Source organism: Ipomoea nil, unplaced genomic scaffold, assembly GCF_001879475.1.
Source record: "Ipomoea nil cultivar Tokyo-kokei standard unplaced genomic scaffold, Asagao_1.1 scaffold1149, whole genome shotgun sequence".
Taxonomy (NCBI): Eukaryota; Viridiplantae; Streptophyta; class Magnoliopsida; order Solanales; family Convolvulaceae; genus Ipomoea; species Ipomoea nil.
Genome location: NW_017617577.1, coordinates 1323010 through 1340097, shown reverse-complemented (window position 1 = coordinate 1340097; position 17088 = coordinate 1323010). Strand labels below are relative to the sequence as shown.

At 39.7% G+C, this 17088-nt stretch overlaps 3 protein-coding genes across 4 annotated transcripts; 2 read left to right on the top strand and 1 right to left on the bottom strand.

Moving 5' to 3' along the window:
• Positions 1-1899: 1899 nt before the first annotated feature.
• Positions 1900-15209, bottom strand: LOC109183708 (chlorophyll a-b binding protein of LHCII type 1). Of its 2 annotated transcripts, none has more exons than XM_019333769.1 (3): positions 15195-15209; positions 11293-11302; positions 1900-2824 (listed from the first exon to the last, which is right to left on the bottom strand). In XM_019333769.1, exon 3 carries the CDS (start codon positions 2821-2823, stop codon positions 2026-2028), a length of 798 nt encoding a protein of 265 aa, XP_019189314.1. In that variant the 5' UTR covers position 2824; positions 11293-11302; positions 15195-15209; the 3' UTR covers positions 1900-2025. The 2 variants fall into 2 exon arrangements, with proteins under 2 accessions (XP_019189314.1, XP_019189315.1); XM_019333770.1 differs by lacking the exon at positions 11293-11302 and adding an exon at positions 13528-13534 and having other exon boundaries at positions 15195-15204.
• On the top strand, positions 6235-6998 carry LOC109183638. The gene is made up of 2 exons (XM_019333704.1): positions 6235-6634; positions 6700-6998. Exons 1-2 carry the CDS (start codon positions 6235-6237, stop codon positions 6996-6998), a joined length of 699 nt encoding a protein of 232 aa, XP_019189249.1.
• Positions 8673-9771, top strand: LOC109183637 (uncharacterized mitochondrial protein AtMg00810-like). Its single transcript, XM_019333703.1, has 3 exons — positions 8673-8753; positions 8851-8949; positions 9271-9771. The coding sequence occupies exons 1-3, from the start codon at positions 8673-8675 to the stop codon at positions 9769-9771; spliced, it is 681 nt and encodes a 226-aa protein (XP_019189248.1).
• Positions 15210-17088: the final 1879 nt, after the last annotated feature.

Sequence of the window (17088 nt, the reverse complement as noted above, 5' to 3'; positions counted from 1 at the left end):
AATGAAACTGAATAACAGTTTCACATATTTGAGTGTATATTGTCCAATGAAAATGTAGTTATATCGAAATGATAATGTAGTTGTGTTGTAATGAAACTATAGTGTATATAAAATGAAACTCAATAACAGTTTCACATATTTGAGTGTATAATTCCGAATGAAACTGTAGTTATATCGAAATGAAACTGTAGTTGTGTTGAAATGAAACTGCAGTGAATATAAAATGAAACTGAATATGTTATTACAAACAGAGCTAATTTATGCGGAACAACACGAGATGGGTGTTTCTTTTCATTAAAAGAAATGTCACCATTTTAGACCATAGTCCACGGTATAATTTGCCATAGGCCAACAGGTCGGATCGGGCAAACTCAGACCAAAGGCATAAAACTAAAGTTCTGCCATCTCCATTGTATAAAACAGGGTAGTCCTAGTCTACCCATTGTAGCAAATGGATCGGGCTGAGCTAAACTGATCGAGTTTGGAGTAGATTTCGTGCTAGCCCGTCAGTTTGACACTTCTAAATAGGAGTAATGAGACTTGGTTTGATGATGTTTATTAACATGATTGAGTTCTGATTGGGAAGTGATTACCTGATCTAGACCCAAGAGGTTAATTAACCATACTCCACAGGTTTGATGTTTGATGAAATGCATGCATCTTAGACACTCACGAGTACGAGAATATCCTTAGCTTGTGTGTCCTAAGACTGTGGAATAATCTTGAGAAAGACTTCCTCCCGTTTAATGACATATGTTGTCAATTCAATTGACTTTCATTCTTGTTCTCGGTTTGGTCACGTTACCTTAGCCTAGCTAAATTCCTATTCTCCTCCGCCTGTCATTCGTCTTAATTTCTATTTGTTGATTGTTGCCTTCATTAGTTTAATTCTATCTTGCATGAAATGATCTTCTTTAGGGTGAGATTTCCATAAATTTTTGTACTTCTTATTTGAGAGAAACATAAGCTTATATCTGTCACCAATCCTCAAGAGAATTAAATCATATCCAATGAAGTTCACATAAATTCTCTTCATTATATGTGCACATAATATTTATTAATATGTATTTTAAAAAATTGTATAATATGATTCCCCTAAATTATAATTTTTTTCCTAGATTTATAATTAAGTTAATTAAATTTAGAAATCAAAAAAATTAGTATTTTGATTTTGTATAATTAATATATTGCATAAGTATATGCATGTAGTTATAAGTAGATTTCTAAATTTTTTTAATACACATTTAGCTAATTTTATAAGTTAATTTCCTTAATTATGATATAGGCATTTAGAAATTTAAATTAAGAATTTAACTTTAAATTTTTTAATTAAGAGTATGAGTTTACATAGATTTTAAAATGAAATTTTCTTAATGAGTAACTAGTATAACAATCAATGTGTATAATTATAGCATTAATCACAATTCTATATAAAAAAAAAAAAAAAAAAAGTACACATTTTCATAGCTTACAAAATATTATAAATATAATATATGTCCACATAAATAGATAGGAAGAGACATTGATAATACTTTTGTTATTATATATATAACAACAAAAATATTTGGAAGTATCATCAAAAACGAAAGACCTCCGCTATAATTAACTCATTGAGAAAATTAATAATTTTAAAAAATTAAAAAGACTAAAATACCATGACCTAAATTAGGATTTTACGATAGAATCATCAGAATGATCAACAGTATCCAAAATATGATAGTTTAAGGTGTTAAATGACAAAAACACAATAGTCGAACTAAATTTGAAATTTCCCCTAAATTAAAAACAATGGACATCAACGGAAATTAACTCTTTCATTTAATTCAAACTCGACACAAACTATGAAATTAGCTCAAATATAAGTGATGTAAGTGTAAATAGAATAAATAACTCTGCAAATGGATTGATAGGGTGATGGATAACTAGTAGGCCAATGCCAATAGCACATAATTCACATATTTTGCATTACACCAAAACAGTACGTAAAATATACTTCACACAAAAACACTGTAACTCTATTCATATTCACTTTCCGGGAACGAAGTTTGTGGCATAGGCCCAGGCGTTGTTGTTAACAGGGTCGGCAAGGTGGTCGGCGAGGTTCTCCAATGGGCCCTTTCCGGTAACAATGGCCTGAACGAAGAATCCGAACATGGAGAACATGGCAAGTCTGCCATTCTTGAGCTCCTTCACCTTGAGCTCGGCGAAAGCCTCTGGGTCGTCAGCGAGACCCAATGGGTCGAAGCTGCCACCGGGGTAGAGTGGGTCGGTGATCTCTCCGAGGGGTCCGCCGGCAATACGGTAACCCTCAACGGCTCCCATCAACACAACTTGGCATGCCCAGATGGCCAAGATGCTCTGTGCGTGGATCAAGCTTGGGTTGCCCAAGTAGTCAAGACCTCCCTCGCTGAAGATCTGAGCTCCGGCCTTGAACCACACTGCCTCGCCGAACTTCACGCCGTTGCGGGACAACAGCTCCGGGAAAACGCATCCAAGGGCTCCCAGCATCGCCCATCTGGAGTGGATCACCTCCAGCTCGCGGTTCTTGGCGAAGGTCTCTGGGTCAGCAGAGAGGCCAGCAGTGTCCCATCCGTAGTCGCCGGGGAACTCTCCGGTCAGGTAGCTTGGGGGCTCGCCGGAGAATGGACCCAAGTACTTAACACGGTCTGGGCCGTACCATGGGCTGCCGGATGAAACAGGTTTAGCAGCGCCCTTCCTCATGGTAAACTTGGCGTTTCCGGTGATTTCTGGTGTGGAAGGCGAGAGCTTCACTGCCTTTCCGGCGAAAGAAGGGGAAGAGAGAGCCATTGTAGCAGCTGCCATTGTACTTCTTTAGAAGTGAAATGCAAAGACTAGCTACTGAATTGAATAGCTCCGATCCTTTGTGGCTTGATGAGTTTCATGGTTCTTTCCACTACAGCCTATATATACGACATGGATGCCCAAATTGCTTAGCTTTTGGATCATAAACTTTAATTTTATTGGTTGATCAATCTTTGACAGATTGATAATGCAAGTCCATTGGCCATCTCTAGCACCACAAATATCCTTAGATTAAAAATGTCGATCTAGCAAAAAGAAGATACCAGTTGCTGCAGCCAATTGGGTGTTGCCATGTGTTCAATTGGATTTGTGCAATATCTTCCCAATAATCTGCACATAATACAAGAAAAATACCTATGAATTTATCTAAATTTACATATTTTATTTGCCAACTACCCTGTATTGATGGCATCTCAGGTTTGAATGGCGGTTGTGAGGGCAATATAGAGGAATGATACTTTTACCTTGTAAAGAATTATAAGTATTTAAAAAAAATAGATATTTTATTTTTTAGTTATGAAATATATTAGAAAATAAAATACGAAAGAATTTTATTTATTTATTTATGGGAAAATGACATTTTTCCCCCTAAGTTATATACTTATAGTACTTTTTCCTCCTCAATTATTTTAAAAGTGGTAGTGTTTCCCCCTAATATATTAAATTGACATTTCTACCTTTAAAGTAAATATTTTATTTATTTTACTTCTCCAACAAATTATTGCGTATATGTAGCGATGACCACGGTTCGGTTCGAACTGAACCGGACGCTATAACAATCAAATTAAAAATTTCCAGTTATGATTCAGATCTAGAACCCAATATTTGGATTTCAGTTTATTAAATTTATAAATAAAAAAAATTGGATCCTGAACCATGAACCTGTGGTTCCGGATCCGGTTCGCGATTTTGAACCGTCTTTATTTTAAAATATTCTAAATTCAACAATAAATGTATTTTATTTTTTCAATTCGAAACATGAACCGACCATTCCGGTCCGTGATTTTAATATACTCTAAATATCGCATTTTGATTCTAAATTGTAATTGGAATATTTTGGTTTGGTTGCTATAATATCTGTTTGGTTTGAACCAAAATATAGTAATAATTTGTTGGAGAAGAAAAATAAATGAAATATTTATTTTAAGGGTAAATATGTCCAATTAACATTTCAGGGGGGAAAAAGAGCCACTTAAATAATTCAGGGAAAAAAAGTGCTATAATTATATAACTCAGGGGGAAAAATTGTCATTTTCCCCTTTATTTATAATTTTTGTTAATAAATTCAATTATTTCGGTAAGAAATATAATATATATAGAACAACTTCTAAATTTAGCTATGTTTTGCTCGTCATTATTTACTGACCTTGCAAATTGCAGTGTTCTTTGATAGTAGATTATATTTAGAGCATTCCATTGGCTATTTCTCAATTCTCATGGATTGTTTTTAAGGGGGGTTGGCGTTAATGTTAATTAAGGAAATGTTTGGTTCACCCAAAAGAAATATACTTATGAATTTATCTACATTTAATTCACAAATTTTATTTGATTTAGTAATTAATCGAGAGATTTTTTTTTTTTTTTTTGAGATAATAATCGAGACATGTTATAAAACAATATTATTATGTAATGAATGTTAGTATTATGTACTCTGAACGCTATAACCCTAACAACAAGTTATAGGTTGAATATAATGTAAGCCAATTTGTAATAATCATATGTAATGAAACAATAAGAAATAAAATAGAAGAACTTCTAAATTTAGCTTTGTCATGCTTAGAATGATGTACCAATTTTGCATGTTCTTTGACAGTGGATTAAATTTAGAGCATCCCCATTAAATTTAGGGAGAGGTTAATGTTTTAAAAGAAAATACAAATTAGTTTGTTTCCCTTCCTTTCATATCATTACTCTAGCAGTCTAGCTTAGAGCATATTAGCATTAGATAAAGGATTAGTAACACTTACCAAGGCATCAACTTTGGAGTTCTTCATCTACTTTTTATATAATTTATCTTTAATTTCATTTTATTGCTCGTACCCTATGTTTATGCATTCTATTTATGTTTTCATTTTATGTATGCTAAATATATGTAGGTAGTTTCGTTTAATCTATCTAGATGCTTTATTTGTAGTTCTTGCATACAGGGGGAGGGGGCCAGGGGGTGGATCTAGTTAGGGGTCTTGATGTTTGTGAAGAAATTGTGCTTATGTCTTGTTGATGTATGGTGTGCAACACTCATTGGATAGCCCTTTGGAGAAAATTCAATCACGTACAATAAGAGTTGGATTGAATTTCCAAGCCAATCCTTGCACAAATTCTATTTCCCACCATGAGAATAAGGGATAGGGGAATTTTAATTGCTTTCTCATTCCCCCAATCCTATGGGTTCTTTTGCATCTAAAAGATTATACTCCCTAACCTGAGCTCTTACTTTTATTAATTGCTTTTTAATCTCATTTTATTATATTGCTCTTTGTTTATTTCCCCATTGATTATTACATGATCCTATCACCATTATATTCATTGTCCTTAGCTTCTCTACTTGCTTCCTAACTTGGTGACTAGTACTTAGATGTCGCATTTAACGTACCACAACATTTAATCCCTTGATAACGACTTTTTACTCGTTCATTATTTTATACATCAATAACTAGTCCGCAATAGATAACCACAATTTCATAAAGTCCAAATATAAAAATCTAACAACACAATTTCAATAGAACTTGTAGAATCAAAACCAACCAATAATACATTATAACAATGTCTAAAATAACTCCAAGTCACCAAAACCAATTAAGGCTTCAACATAATGTGTGCCTTCCTCTTTAGAATCACCCTACACAATAAAAGAATAAGTTGAAAATGAATAACTAGTCCATTACAAGTTAAAGTGCTCATATATAACTATTAACTAATAAGTGTAATATAAAATAAGAATCTTATCTTTTGTTTTTTCTTCATCACATATATATTTGTTACAAGGCCAATCCCCACAGCAAATAAGAGGTTCAATTTATTGTGCATGTAATCTAGCATGATATTCATCAATCACCCATCCCCTACCACTAAATTTGGTTCGGATGCCATGCTTGAAATAGGGATAGCTAATATATTAGTTGTAATCTTTGATAAAATTTTACATTTTTGTACAATTACCCTTCCACCTCTCTAAAGCACAAAAAGTTGAAGAATAAAGAAGAAAAGGATCACCCTGAAGATAAGTTTCCAATTTTGATTTAGTAGTAATAGGATAATAGATAATATTAGAGATAATAATGGACTCAAGTGTGAGAGTCCTAGTAGCCTTCTACTTCTAGCTTATATTATCGGTATCAGTTATTATTCCTGATTATTGAATACAAAATTACGTTACACTCATCTGGTATCAATCGCTTTGTTACGATTCTGATGGCTTCCGTTCGCCCCACACTATCCGATGAGTCTTCCGAACGTACGGTTTCTACCGGACCCTCTGCCTCTCCGGTGGTGGCGCCTCCCACTCTCTCGTCGGCGCACCACTTCGTCTCCATCAAACTATCCTCTAAAAATTACTTGTTTTGGCGTACTCAGATGGTGCCCTTTTTCTGCAGACAAGGGCTGCTCCGGTTTGTTGATGGCTCGCATGAGTGTCCAGCGGTGGTGACCTCCACCTCCGACGGAGTTATCTCGGTGGATAACTCGGCTGTTCTTGTTTGGGAGCAGCAGGATCAAGCCATTTTGTCGATGCTTGTTGCGTCATTGTCGGAGGAAGTGATGTACCTGATAGTGGGGTACTCTACTTCGCGTCAAGTCTGGCAGGCCATCGAAGGTTAGGCCTTCTCAGTCAGTTGCAGGGGTTACGCCAAGGAGATAGCACACTTGCGGATTTCCTAGGTCGTGCGAAGGTGACTGTGGAAGAGTTTGCCATGGCCGGCCCCCCGGTTTCACTCGATGAGCAGAATTTGTATGTTTTCCGAGGCTTGCGGCCGGAATTCCGGGCTATGGCATCTTCTCTCGTCACCTCGAGTAATTCGGTCACCATTTCTCAATTATCTGATTTTTTGTTGGCTCAACAATTCATCTACAGTGATGATTTCTCCTCGGCTATGGAGTCCCAACCGGCGACTATGGTGTTGCAGCGAGGTGGTGGCCGCCGATCCGGTTCTGGTGGTTCTGGACATGGTGGTCGTTGAGGTATCCGTGGTGGCGGTCGTGGTGGTCGTGGACCCCGGTGTCAGATCTATCGTAGCCACGGCCACACTATCGCGTTTTGCTTCCGGCAATACTCCGAGCAGCCGCCAGCTCCTTCGGAAGTTGGACTGACGGGGACGGAGCCCTACCATGGTTCGGATACGCTACGTGTCGATAGCAGTGAAGGTTTGTCTATTACTTGTATCAGTCATGCCTGTGTTTCGTCTCCTGTTTCTAATTCTCTTAAATTGTCTAATGTGCTTATTGTTCATGGTTTATCCAATCATTTAATTTCTGTTCAGAAGTTTTCTCGTGACAATCGTGATTACTTTGATTTTTTTCCATCTTATTTTGTGATTAAGGACATCGCTACCAACACCATTTTGCTTAGGGGGCCGAGTTCTGGGGGGTTGTACTCGTTGCGGCTTCCTATGTCGTCACCCACGACGTTTCTTTCTGCTCGGGCTCCATCTAGTGTGTGGCACAGTTGTTTGGGGCATCCCCATTTTCGTATGTTGAATAAAGTATTGCAGCATTGTCCTGTTAGTAAATTTGATGTTAGTTCGTCTACTATATGTTCATCGTGTCAGTTAGGGAAATCATCCCGTTTTCCCTTACCCCGTATTAATTCTTCTAGTCAGGCTGTATTGGACTTGATTTATACGGACATTTGGGGTCCTGCCCCAGTATTATCTGTTTCGAGTTATCGTTATTTCGTTTTGGTTGTTTCCTTTACGGCTTAAATCTGATCTGTATGCTGTTTTCAATACTTTTCACATGATGGTTGAGCGACTGTTTTCCCGCAAAATTAAGGGCGTTCAGTCTGACTTGGGGGGCGAGTATAGCAAATTGTCGTCTGTTTTCTCGTCCCTCGGTATAGTTCATCGCCAGTCATGTGCGTATACACACGAGCAGAATGGCCGTGTTGAGCGTCGTCATCGAATGTGGTTGAAACTGGTCTTGCCCTGTTGGCTCAGGGGTCAGTTCCTTTGAAATATTAGGACTTTTCCATTGAGTCGGCCGTGCTTTTGATTAATCGTCTGCCCTCGTCTGTTTTACAAATGCATAGTCCGTACTATACACTTTTTCAATCTGAGCCTTCTATGTCTTATCTTAAAGTGTTTGGGTGTTTATGTTACCCTTATCTTCGGCCATACAATAAGCACAAATTTGCTTTTCGGTCGTCTCCTTGTGTTTTCTTGGGATACCCGTCTTCGTTTCGTGGGTATCGGTGCATGGACCTTGATACGGGTAAAATGTTTACATGCCGACATGTCGGGTTTGATGAGGATATGTTTCCCTTTGCTAAATGCTTTGTGCAGGACCGTTCCTAGGATTGCTGTGTTGGTGACCCGTGGGGTGTTAGTCCGATTGTTGTGCCGTCACCTGTTGGGTTGCCTCAACCGCGTACGGGTGCTATACTACCGGCTGGTCACGGTGTTGTTACGAGTAGGCCCAAGCGCCGAGCCAGGGCGGTGCCGCCGCCCCACTCTCATTCTATGCATTTGCGGCACATGGAGCATACTGAGCCTCTTCAGGCTTTGGTGGCTAGCTTGGGTGATCCTTCATGTTATTCCCAGGCCGTCTTACATCCGGAGTGACGTGTTGTGATGGATGAGGAGTTCAATGCGCTCCTCCATAATCACACTTGGTGACTGGTTCCGGCTACGTCCGACATGAATGTCGTGGGGTTCAAATGGTTGTACCGGACCAAGCGTAAGGCTGACGGTTCAGTTGAGCGGTATAAGGCGCAGTTGGTTGCCAAATTAAAGGCTTTAATCAGGTTGCCGGGGAGGATTTCTTTGACACCTTCAGCCCAGTGGTCAAGCCTACTACCGTGGTTGGACTCTTCAGCAACTGGACGTGCATAACGCCTTCCTTAATGGGCGCTTGGCTGAATCTGTGTTTATGAAGCAGCCTCCAGGCTATGTTGATCCGGCTTTCCCGGAACATGTGTGTCATTTGTAGCGATCTCTTTATGGTCTGAAGCAGGCTCCGCGGGCTTGGTTTAGGCATCTGCATGATTATCTGCTCTCAGTCGGGTTTAAGTCGTCCAAGACCGACGTTTCTTTATTTTATTATAATTTTGCAGGGGCACAGGTTTTCTTGCTTGTATACGTCAACGACATCCTTTTGATGGGTATTGATTCGGCTTTGGCTGATTCGCTATTGAGGCAGCTTGCTACAGCCTTTAAGATTCGTGATCTGGGTTCCCCGAGCTTCTTTCTCGGGATATAGCTGGTTCCTATTGATGGTGGTTTTGTGTTGTCTCAGCACCGTTATATGTCTGATATTTTGACTCGGGCTAGTATGGTGGACTGTAAGCCACTTGCTACTCCTCTGTCGGTTGCCCGGTCGTTTGAGATTTCTACTGAGCCTTTTGCAAGTCCCACACAGTATCGGAGTCTGGCGGGTGCGTTGCATTACTTGACCGTCACTCGACCGGATTTGTCATATGCTGTCAATCAGCTCTATCAGCATATGCAGTCTCCCACAGTTTCTGACTGGGTTATGTTGAAGCGTGTTCTTCGCTATGCCAAGGGTACATTGGATTTTGGTTTGCGTCTTCGGCCTTCGTCTCACTCTACTTTGCATGCGTACTCAGACTCGGATTGGGCCGGGGATCCGGCAGACCGAAAGTCTACCAGCGGGTTTGTTGTTTATCTTGGTTGCAACTTAGTTTCTTGGGTATGTCGCAAGCAGCGCATGGTGACTCGGTTGTTGACTGGGGCTGAGTATAAGGGCTTAGCTGATGTGGCTGCAGAGGTTATGTAGATTGTGTCCTTGTTGACTGAGATTGGCTTACCGGTTTCTTCACCGCCGACCCTTTGGTGTGATAATCTCGGGGCTACGTACATGTGCGTCAATCCTGTTTTCCACGCCCGTACGAAGCATGTGGAGGTCGATTACCATTTCGTCCGTGACAAGGTCTGTTCTGGTGTCTTCAAGGTTCATTATGTTTCTACTCAGGAGCAAGTTGCTGACATTTTTACTAAACCGCTCGCTGCTAAATGATTCGGGGTTTTTCGTGACAAGCTTAATGTTATTTCTTTGACACCTTAAGCTTGAGGGGGTGTAATAGGATAATTGATAATATTAGAGATAATAATGAACTCAAGTGTGAGAGTCCTAGTAGCCTTCTACTTCTAGCTTATATTATCTGTTTCAGTTATTATTCATGATTATCGAATACAGAATTATGTTACATTCATCAGTAGGAGGAATTGATTGGATTTGATGAACCATATTCAACAATTTTTGCACCCCTTTATACTTTTGTGCAACATCACCCATATATAGTTGTATCATCAACATCCACTTCACCACTAGCTAGGTCCACTAGTAGAGGAAGAGTCTTCATTATACAAGTTTACGTACATAATCAAGATATAATTCTTTTAAAGCTTTTTTTTTTTTGCCTTTATTCACATTCCATTAAATTAACCTCCTTTTGTGTTTTATACAATAAGAAAAAACTTATCTTAAAGCATTTACTTTCATCTTTGGATCCAAAACACATACAATAGCCATTAAAAAATTAAATTGCAGTTCGCCTAATATTTATCAAAATTTTCGTTCATGGGTATTGACATCTCACTCAGGAACATGTCAAAAAAACTAAATCCTATCAATAATTTTTTTACCCCTGAACTCCAACAAGATATAAGTTAGAAGTAGGGTTACTATCTGAGATGTCATGAGTGGCATCATAAAAAACCTTCCAAGAGACAACAAACCTAGCTTCTCAATCTTTTCTCAATCCTCAAATGATAATGTGTTCTTATAATGTTGATATTTTTCATTGTAATCTGAAAAGGCATGATTTACTTTAATTGCAGTAACCAACATCAAGAACATGGACTTAAATACAAATGAATTTTATTGATTTTTTACAATTTTTTCGTTAATAAATTCAATTTTTCTTGGAAGAAATACAATATATTGAAGAAATTCTAAATATAATTTAGCTTTGTACTGACCTTACAATTTTTCTTGACATTATCTACTGACCTTGCAAATTGCAATGTTCTTTCACAGTAGATTACATTTAGAGTATTTCATTGGCTATTTTTCATGGTTTTTTTTAGGTGGAGGGGGTGCTAATTAATATTAACTTAGGGGGTGTTTGGATCACGGAATATTAGAAGGAAAATATCTATGAATTTATCTAAATTTTTTTACATATTTTATTTGATTTAGTTAATTGGGAGATTTTATAAAACAATAATATGTAATGTTAGTATTAATCCGAACGCTATAACTCTAACGTCAAGTTATAGGTTGAATGTAAGTCAATTTGTAAGAATTAAATGTAATGAAACAATAAGCAAGAGCTTATTAGGGAGGTCAATAGTAATTCTCCCCAACATATATGTAATGAATGGGATTGTGGTAAAGTTTGTTGGATGAGCGTATTAGCATTTTGTTGATCCAATTTTCAGATTAATCTTGAATGTTTTATTTGTTTGTTTTCAAGTACTCTACTTGAATTATTGGTATTGTAACCCATTTTTTATATCCGTCTCACATGACAGCTACTCCTTTTGAAATTATACTATTGAGTACAAATTACTTTTAAAACTTCTAGTATGCTAAATACAAGCAGCCGTTATATCGTGGACCGCGGTGCATAATCGATTATGTACCGCGCATCAAAACGGCGCCGTTTTTTTAAGTAAAGAAACGGCGCGCTGTTAGTGTTAACGGAGTGACACTACAGTGTATCTAAAGCGACACTGTATCACGTATTATTTTTACATTATCAAATGAAACTGCAGTTATATCAAAATGATATTGTAGTTGTGGTGAAATGAAACTCCAGTATATATAAAATGAAATTGAATAATACTTCACATATTTGAGTGTATATTGTACAATGAAGCTGTAATTATATCGAAATGATCATGTAGTTGTGTTTTAATGAAACTATAGTGTATATAAAATAAAATTAAATAACATTTTCACATATTTGAGTGTATAAATATTGAATGAAACTGTAGTTTTATCGAAATGAAATTGTAATTGTGTTGAACTGAAACTGCAGTGTATACAAAATGAAACTGAAGAACATAGTTATTTTTTGCCGAACGGCGCGAAACAGATTCCATTTCTTTTCAATAAATAAAACGACGTCGTTTTGATGCGCGGTGCATAATCGATTATGCACCGCGGTGCACGATATAATTTGCCAAATACAAGAGAGTAAATCAATTATTTTGTGATTTTCGATCTATTATATTATTTATATGAAAGATCACTTGATTTCAATATTTCATCATTGTGGGGACATTTAGACTATGTTTGGCAAACTTAACTGAAAAGGTAGCTGAAAGTTGAAAAGTAGTGGAAAGTTGAAAAGTTATAAGCTAAACGCTGAAAACTGAAGAGCAGTTAAGCTAGCTGATCTATACTATATATGAAAACAAAATCATCAACTTAACTTTCCGCCAAAATCCTCAAATTTTAATATATTGTTTTCTACTTTCCTATTCGTACTATAATACATTAAAATTTCATTCTAATATTGTAAAATAGTGTAATACAATTCCTAATAGAATATATTCTTTCCTACTTTTCTATTCGTACTATAATTCTACATTAAAATTTCTATTCTAATATTGTAAAATAGTTTAATACTTTTTTTTTTTGAAAATGTAAAATAGTTTAATACAATTCCTAATACAATATATTCTTTCCTATTTTTCTATTCGTACTATAATTCTATATTAAAATTCCTATTTGTAATACATTAGGACAATATTAAAATACTACTAAATAATCCGTGTGTGATAAATAAATTTGGCAGTACAAGCAACATATATTATAATTATTGTTAATTTTATTGTTTTTTTTTAAATCAATTAATTTTATCGTTACTGTAACATATATATAATATTGGAACATATGTCAGTCAGAAAGAGATGATTGAGTAGTAAAATAGTCAAACATAATATTAGCAATACAACAATATTAAAATTCATATTTCCATTCAACAATATTATATTATTCCTTTTCCCGTTAAAAATTATATTCTCTATTATTAGTTTTATAATTATCCGTTAATTCTCTGTTAAATTTACTAAATTTCAAACTCCCATTGAAACTCAACTGCATGGCTAAATTATTAAGATTTAAATAAAAAAATCTTTAAAAACATGCATGCTTAATTCCCAGTTAAAATCAAACTCAATCTCCCAACTCCATGTTGTACTCAATCACCTATAAATATAGCCCAAAACCCAGCACTCCATCACCAAGACTGAAACAGAAGATTGAGGAAGAACAATTTTTACCTTGGCTTTTCAATTTGGAGTATTCCATTCTATTAACTTTAGTTTCTATAGGTGAAATAAGGATTACAAGTTCTTTTTTTGGTAATTATGCAGTTTATGTTTTTTTAATGTTGCAGTATAAAATGCTATATTCATGTTTTAGTTTTCTTTTATATTTATTTATTAATTTTTTTCTATTATAGTTGTTTCTCTTGAATTTTAACAATTTCATTCTTTTTATTTTTAAATCTTATTTTAATTTGTAACTAATTTCAAGTTTTTCAAGCACCTATTCTTCCAAGTAGGTGATTGCATTAGAATCAAACTATTTGGATGGTTGAATTATTCTTTTGCAGGGAATTCAAATATCATAGGACATATATAGCTAATTTGGTGGTTAGAGTCCATGATGATGTTTTTCTACACAGCTCTTTAGTTTTTCATTATTTTTTGGATGTATATTATAGGTTTGAGTTCTATAATATTGTAAAGTATTGAGAATATGTACTTTTGATAATTCTTATGTTTTGTTAATAGACTATTATAGGTTTGAGTTGTATTGTAAAGTATTGAGAATATGTACTCTAAACTTTAAAAAGTATATTACTAATTATTTCTATACTTTGAACATACCTTGACAAACTATATATCCTCATTGTTTATTTGCAGCCTATGGTAAGTTTAAATATCTGCAAGTAATTAACAAGCTCAAATTTTATTAAACTTTCAATTTCATATTGATACTGCTAATTATACGTAAGCAATATGAAATAACTCGAGACCAATTAAAGCAAATAAATGTCTTTATTGATCACGGTAGAGGCCCTAAGTACAATCTACTTGGTTGCTCTGAGTGCCGACCGACTGCGGTCGGGATTCTCTAACAACCTATCGATCGTCCAAAAGTCCCCTACACCGTGGCTACTGTGGGTATTTATAGCCGCTATGCCGGAGACAAGAATCCGGTCGTTCGGCATGCTCTCCACGTAGCCTCCACGTGTCATCCTCCCGGGTGCCCTATCTGTCGTCGTAGAGAACCGCCACGTGTCCTTTATCAGCTCTCTCGCCGAAGGGCTACCGCTCGGTGGTTGACAATGCCGCTCGGGCAACTCCCGGTCGGACCCCGACCGGGTTCTTTATAAGGAGCCCGACCTGCTACCTGCAAAGACAAAGAGAAAAAGACGAAGGTACCTCGGTCGTGGTGAAGCCATGTCGGTCGGGATATTCCCTACCAAGAGCCCCCCAGCCCGGGCCTTTTTGACCGTCCGGGAAAAAACGGGACGGGATGAAGAAGCCCAACCGTCGGCCATCAAACCGACCCGCCAGCTGTCATTCCTCTCCTCGCCACGTGTCGGCCGCTGCCGGCCTCTGCGACTGCAACAGTCGCCTCGGAATCAGCGCGGGTCGCGTCAAGCAAGTGGGCTCGTTTCCCGCCTAAATGCTCTCCTATAAATAGGTCCTTGAGGCCCTCATTTGAACTTTCCTCACTCTTTTGCTTCAGTCGGAACCCTCAGAGAGCCCCGAGTAGAGCACCTTAGCAAGGCAATCGAGCTAAAAAACTTCAAGCTTTCATTCGCAAAGTTCCTCCATTCGGTAAGCTCTCAACCCCTCTTTTTACTTTACGTTTTCATTCATAAGTAGAACTGATAGGCCAACTAACTGTCCCGGACGTCTCAAGTCCCTTACTAACCCCGACCGACCTTTAGGTAGATCGAAATGACGGATTCTGACAGCCAAAACGCCTCGATTGCGGACTACGATGAAGAGGTCGAGTACCTCAGCGACGAGGAGGTGGACATCATGTCCTACTCTCCCGAGGTCATCCACCGACCGGCGCCAGCCCCCGAGCGGGCTTCCGAACAAAACAACGCGTCAAGCTCCTCCGGGTCATCGAGCTCCAGCTCAAGCGGATCGGGGAGTTCCGACGAAGAGGAAGAAGAAGGAGCCTCATCAGGCAGACAAGGCTCCCCGACCGAAGGCGTTAGGGAAACGCCTACCCGGGTGGTTGGGGACCACCCGGAAACTGCTCCTCGACGAGGCGACCGGGAAAATACCCCCGAGCCGGCCGAAGAAGATACAGCTGGGCCGACCGCACCAGCAGTCGTAGAGTTCGAATTCTTGAACAGCGAGAATGTCGAACAACAAATGAGCCGACTGACCAAAGGTGAAGCGGCCAGGATCGCCGAGAGGCTCAGGGGTCGGGTAGAATTCGACACGAACCGGAGGCTAGGGAATGTCATCGATCGGCACCGGGGCAAATGGATCGGGATGCATTATGATTCCCTGATGGCCCCTATCGCCATTCCCTCCCCCCCCCCCCCCCCCCCCCTTGACCGCCTTCTTGGCTTACTACCGGGTCGTCCCGGCCCAGATCTGCCCCAACTCACACCGGATCATCGCCTGCTTCCCCCAGATATGCGCTCGGCACGAGGCCGCTTGTACGATGGAGTTATTCAACTACATCTACCAAGTCAAAGTTCTCCCGGGCAGCTACGGGGGCGGGTTCCTAATGTTGCAGTATCGAGCGGACATGTGCACGATCAGAGGCCCGCCCGGGAACAACAAGGGGTAGAAGAATAGGATTTTCTCCATCAAATACGATCCTTGGATTCTCCCGGTCGACCGCGCTTGGAGCACCCACTTCCGGAAACAAGTGGTGTCGGACGAGACACAAGCGCTCAAGGAGGCGGTCGCTCGGATCTCGAGCGAACTGCACGATTACACAATCTTCCGAACGGCCGAGAGTCTCGAGGCAGCTAAACTCCCGCCCCCTATGTACAAGCTACATGAGAAATATCTACCCGTACCGATGGGCGTGACGGTCGCCAAGCCGTCGAGGCGGAAGAAGAAAGGTTTAACTCGAGCTACTCCTCCCGACTTAACTTTATTCACCAATCGATCTAACTTTGTTTCTTTATTTGCAGCCATGGCCGAATTCGGAGATGAAGATGCCCCGCTTCCCCCGCCCGCCAAGATCTCCCTTGGCGGCAAGAAGAAAACAAAGGCGAAGCCAACAGGGCAAAAAGAGATCCCCTCAGCCCGACCCCTAAACGCCTCGACCGTGACGACGGCAGAAGGCTTCGTCGTCGAGCCGACGGATGTCCTGGTTACGCGGGTGGAAGTCGCCCGGGGTAAAGAAAAGGTGCCCGAACAGGGCGTGACTGAGGTGGGCGGTATGAAGCGCCGCCGAGAACAGCGCAGCCCGAGCCCATCGACCGGGCGGAACAAGGACGACTCGTCCATACTGGCCCGTATCGGCAACGCCGGGCCAGCCAGAGAAGACTTGGGGAAGATGACCCCGACCCAAGTGGCCGAGAGGATCGGTTATGACCTGGCCGAGGTAAGCCTTCACCAATTAACCGTCTCCTATTGTGCAAATGTCCTCGACCGGGCTGCTCTTGAATATCTTTTTGCATTGTAGATTTCCCGAGCGGCTCAGCTTTTGCAGGGTCGAGCCATGCTGGCCGAGGAAGCCGACCACCATAAAAAGAAGGCCGCTCGTCGCTTGAAGGAAGTCAAGGACATCCAGGCCGAGCTGGAGAAAGTCCAGAAGGCCTTGAAGAAAAGTGAGGAGGACCGGGTCCTGGCGGAGAAGGTCGCCCAACGGGTGATCGGTGAAAACAATGAGTTGAAAACCCGCTTGGAGAGTCCGGACGAGCTGGCCCAATCAGCTTTCAAGGACGACAAGATAGGCTCGGCCTTCCTCACAGCGGCTCGGCGGACCAAGGTCGGGGAGGACCTAATTCTCTCCTTTGGTCGGTGGGCCTTCAAGGCTGGCCAAAGGAAGATGCTAGAGAAAGCCCAAAAACGGTTGGGGGAA

Excerpts from the sequence above, each read along its gene's own strand:
- LOC109183708 (XM_019333769.1), bottom strand. The coding sequence starts at position 2,823 with ATGGCAGCTGCTACAATGGCTCTCTCTTCCCCTTCTTTCGCCGGAAAG.
- LOC109183638 (XM_019333704.1), top strand. The coding sequence starts at position 6,235 with ATGGCTTCCGTTCGCCCCACACTATCCGATGAGTCTTCCGAACGTACG. Across the intron at positions 6,635-6,699 it reads AGTCTGGCAGGCCATCGAAG|GTCGTGCGAAGGTGACTGTG; the intron begins GTTAGGCCTTCT and ends CGGATTTCCTAG.
- LOC109183637 (XM_019333703.1), top strand. The coding sequence starts at position 8,673 with ATGAATGTCGTGGGGTTCAAATGGTTGTACCGGACCAAGCGTAAGGCT. Across the intron at positions 8,754-8,850 it reads AGCGGTATAAGGCGCAGTTG|CAACTGGACGTGCATAACGC; the intron begins GTTGCCAAATTA and ends TGGACTCTTCAG. Across the intron at positions 8,950-9,270 it reads ATCCGGCTTTCCCGGAACAT|CACCGTTATATGTCTGATAT; the intron begins GTGTGTCATTTG and ends GTGTTGTCTCAG.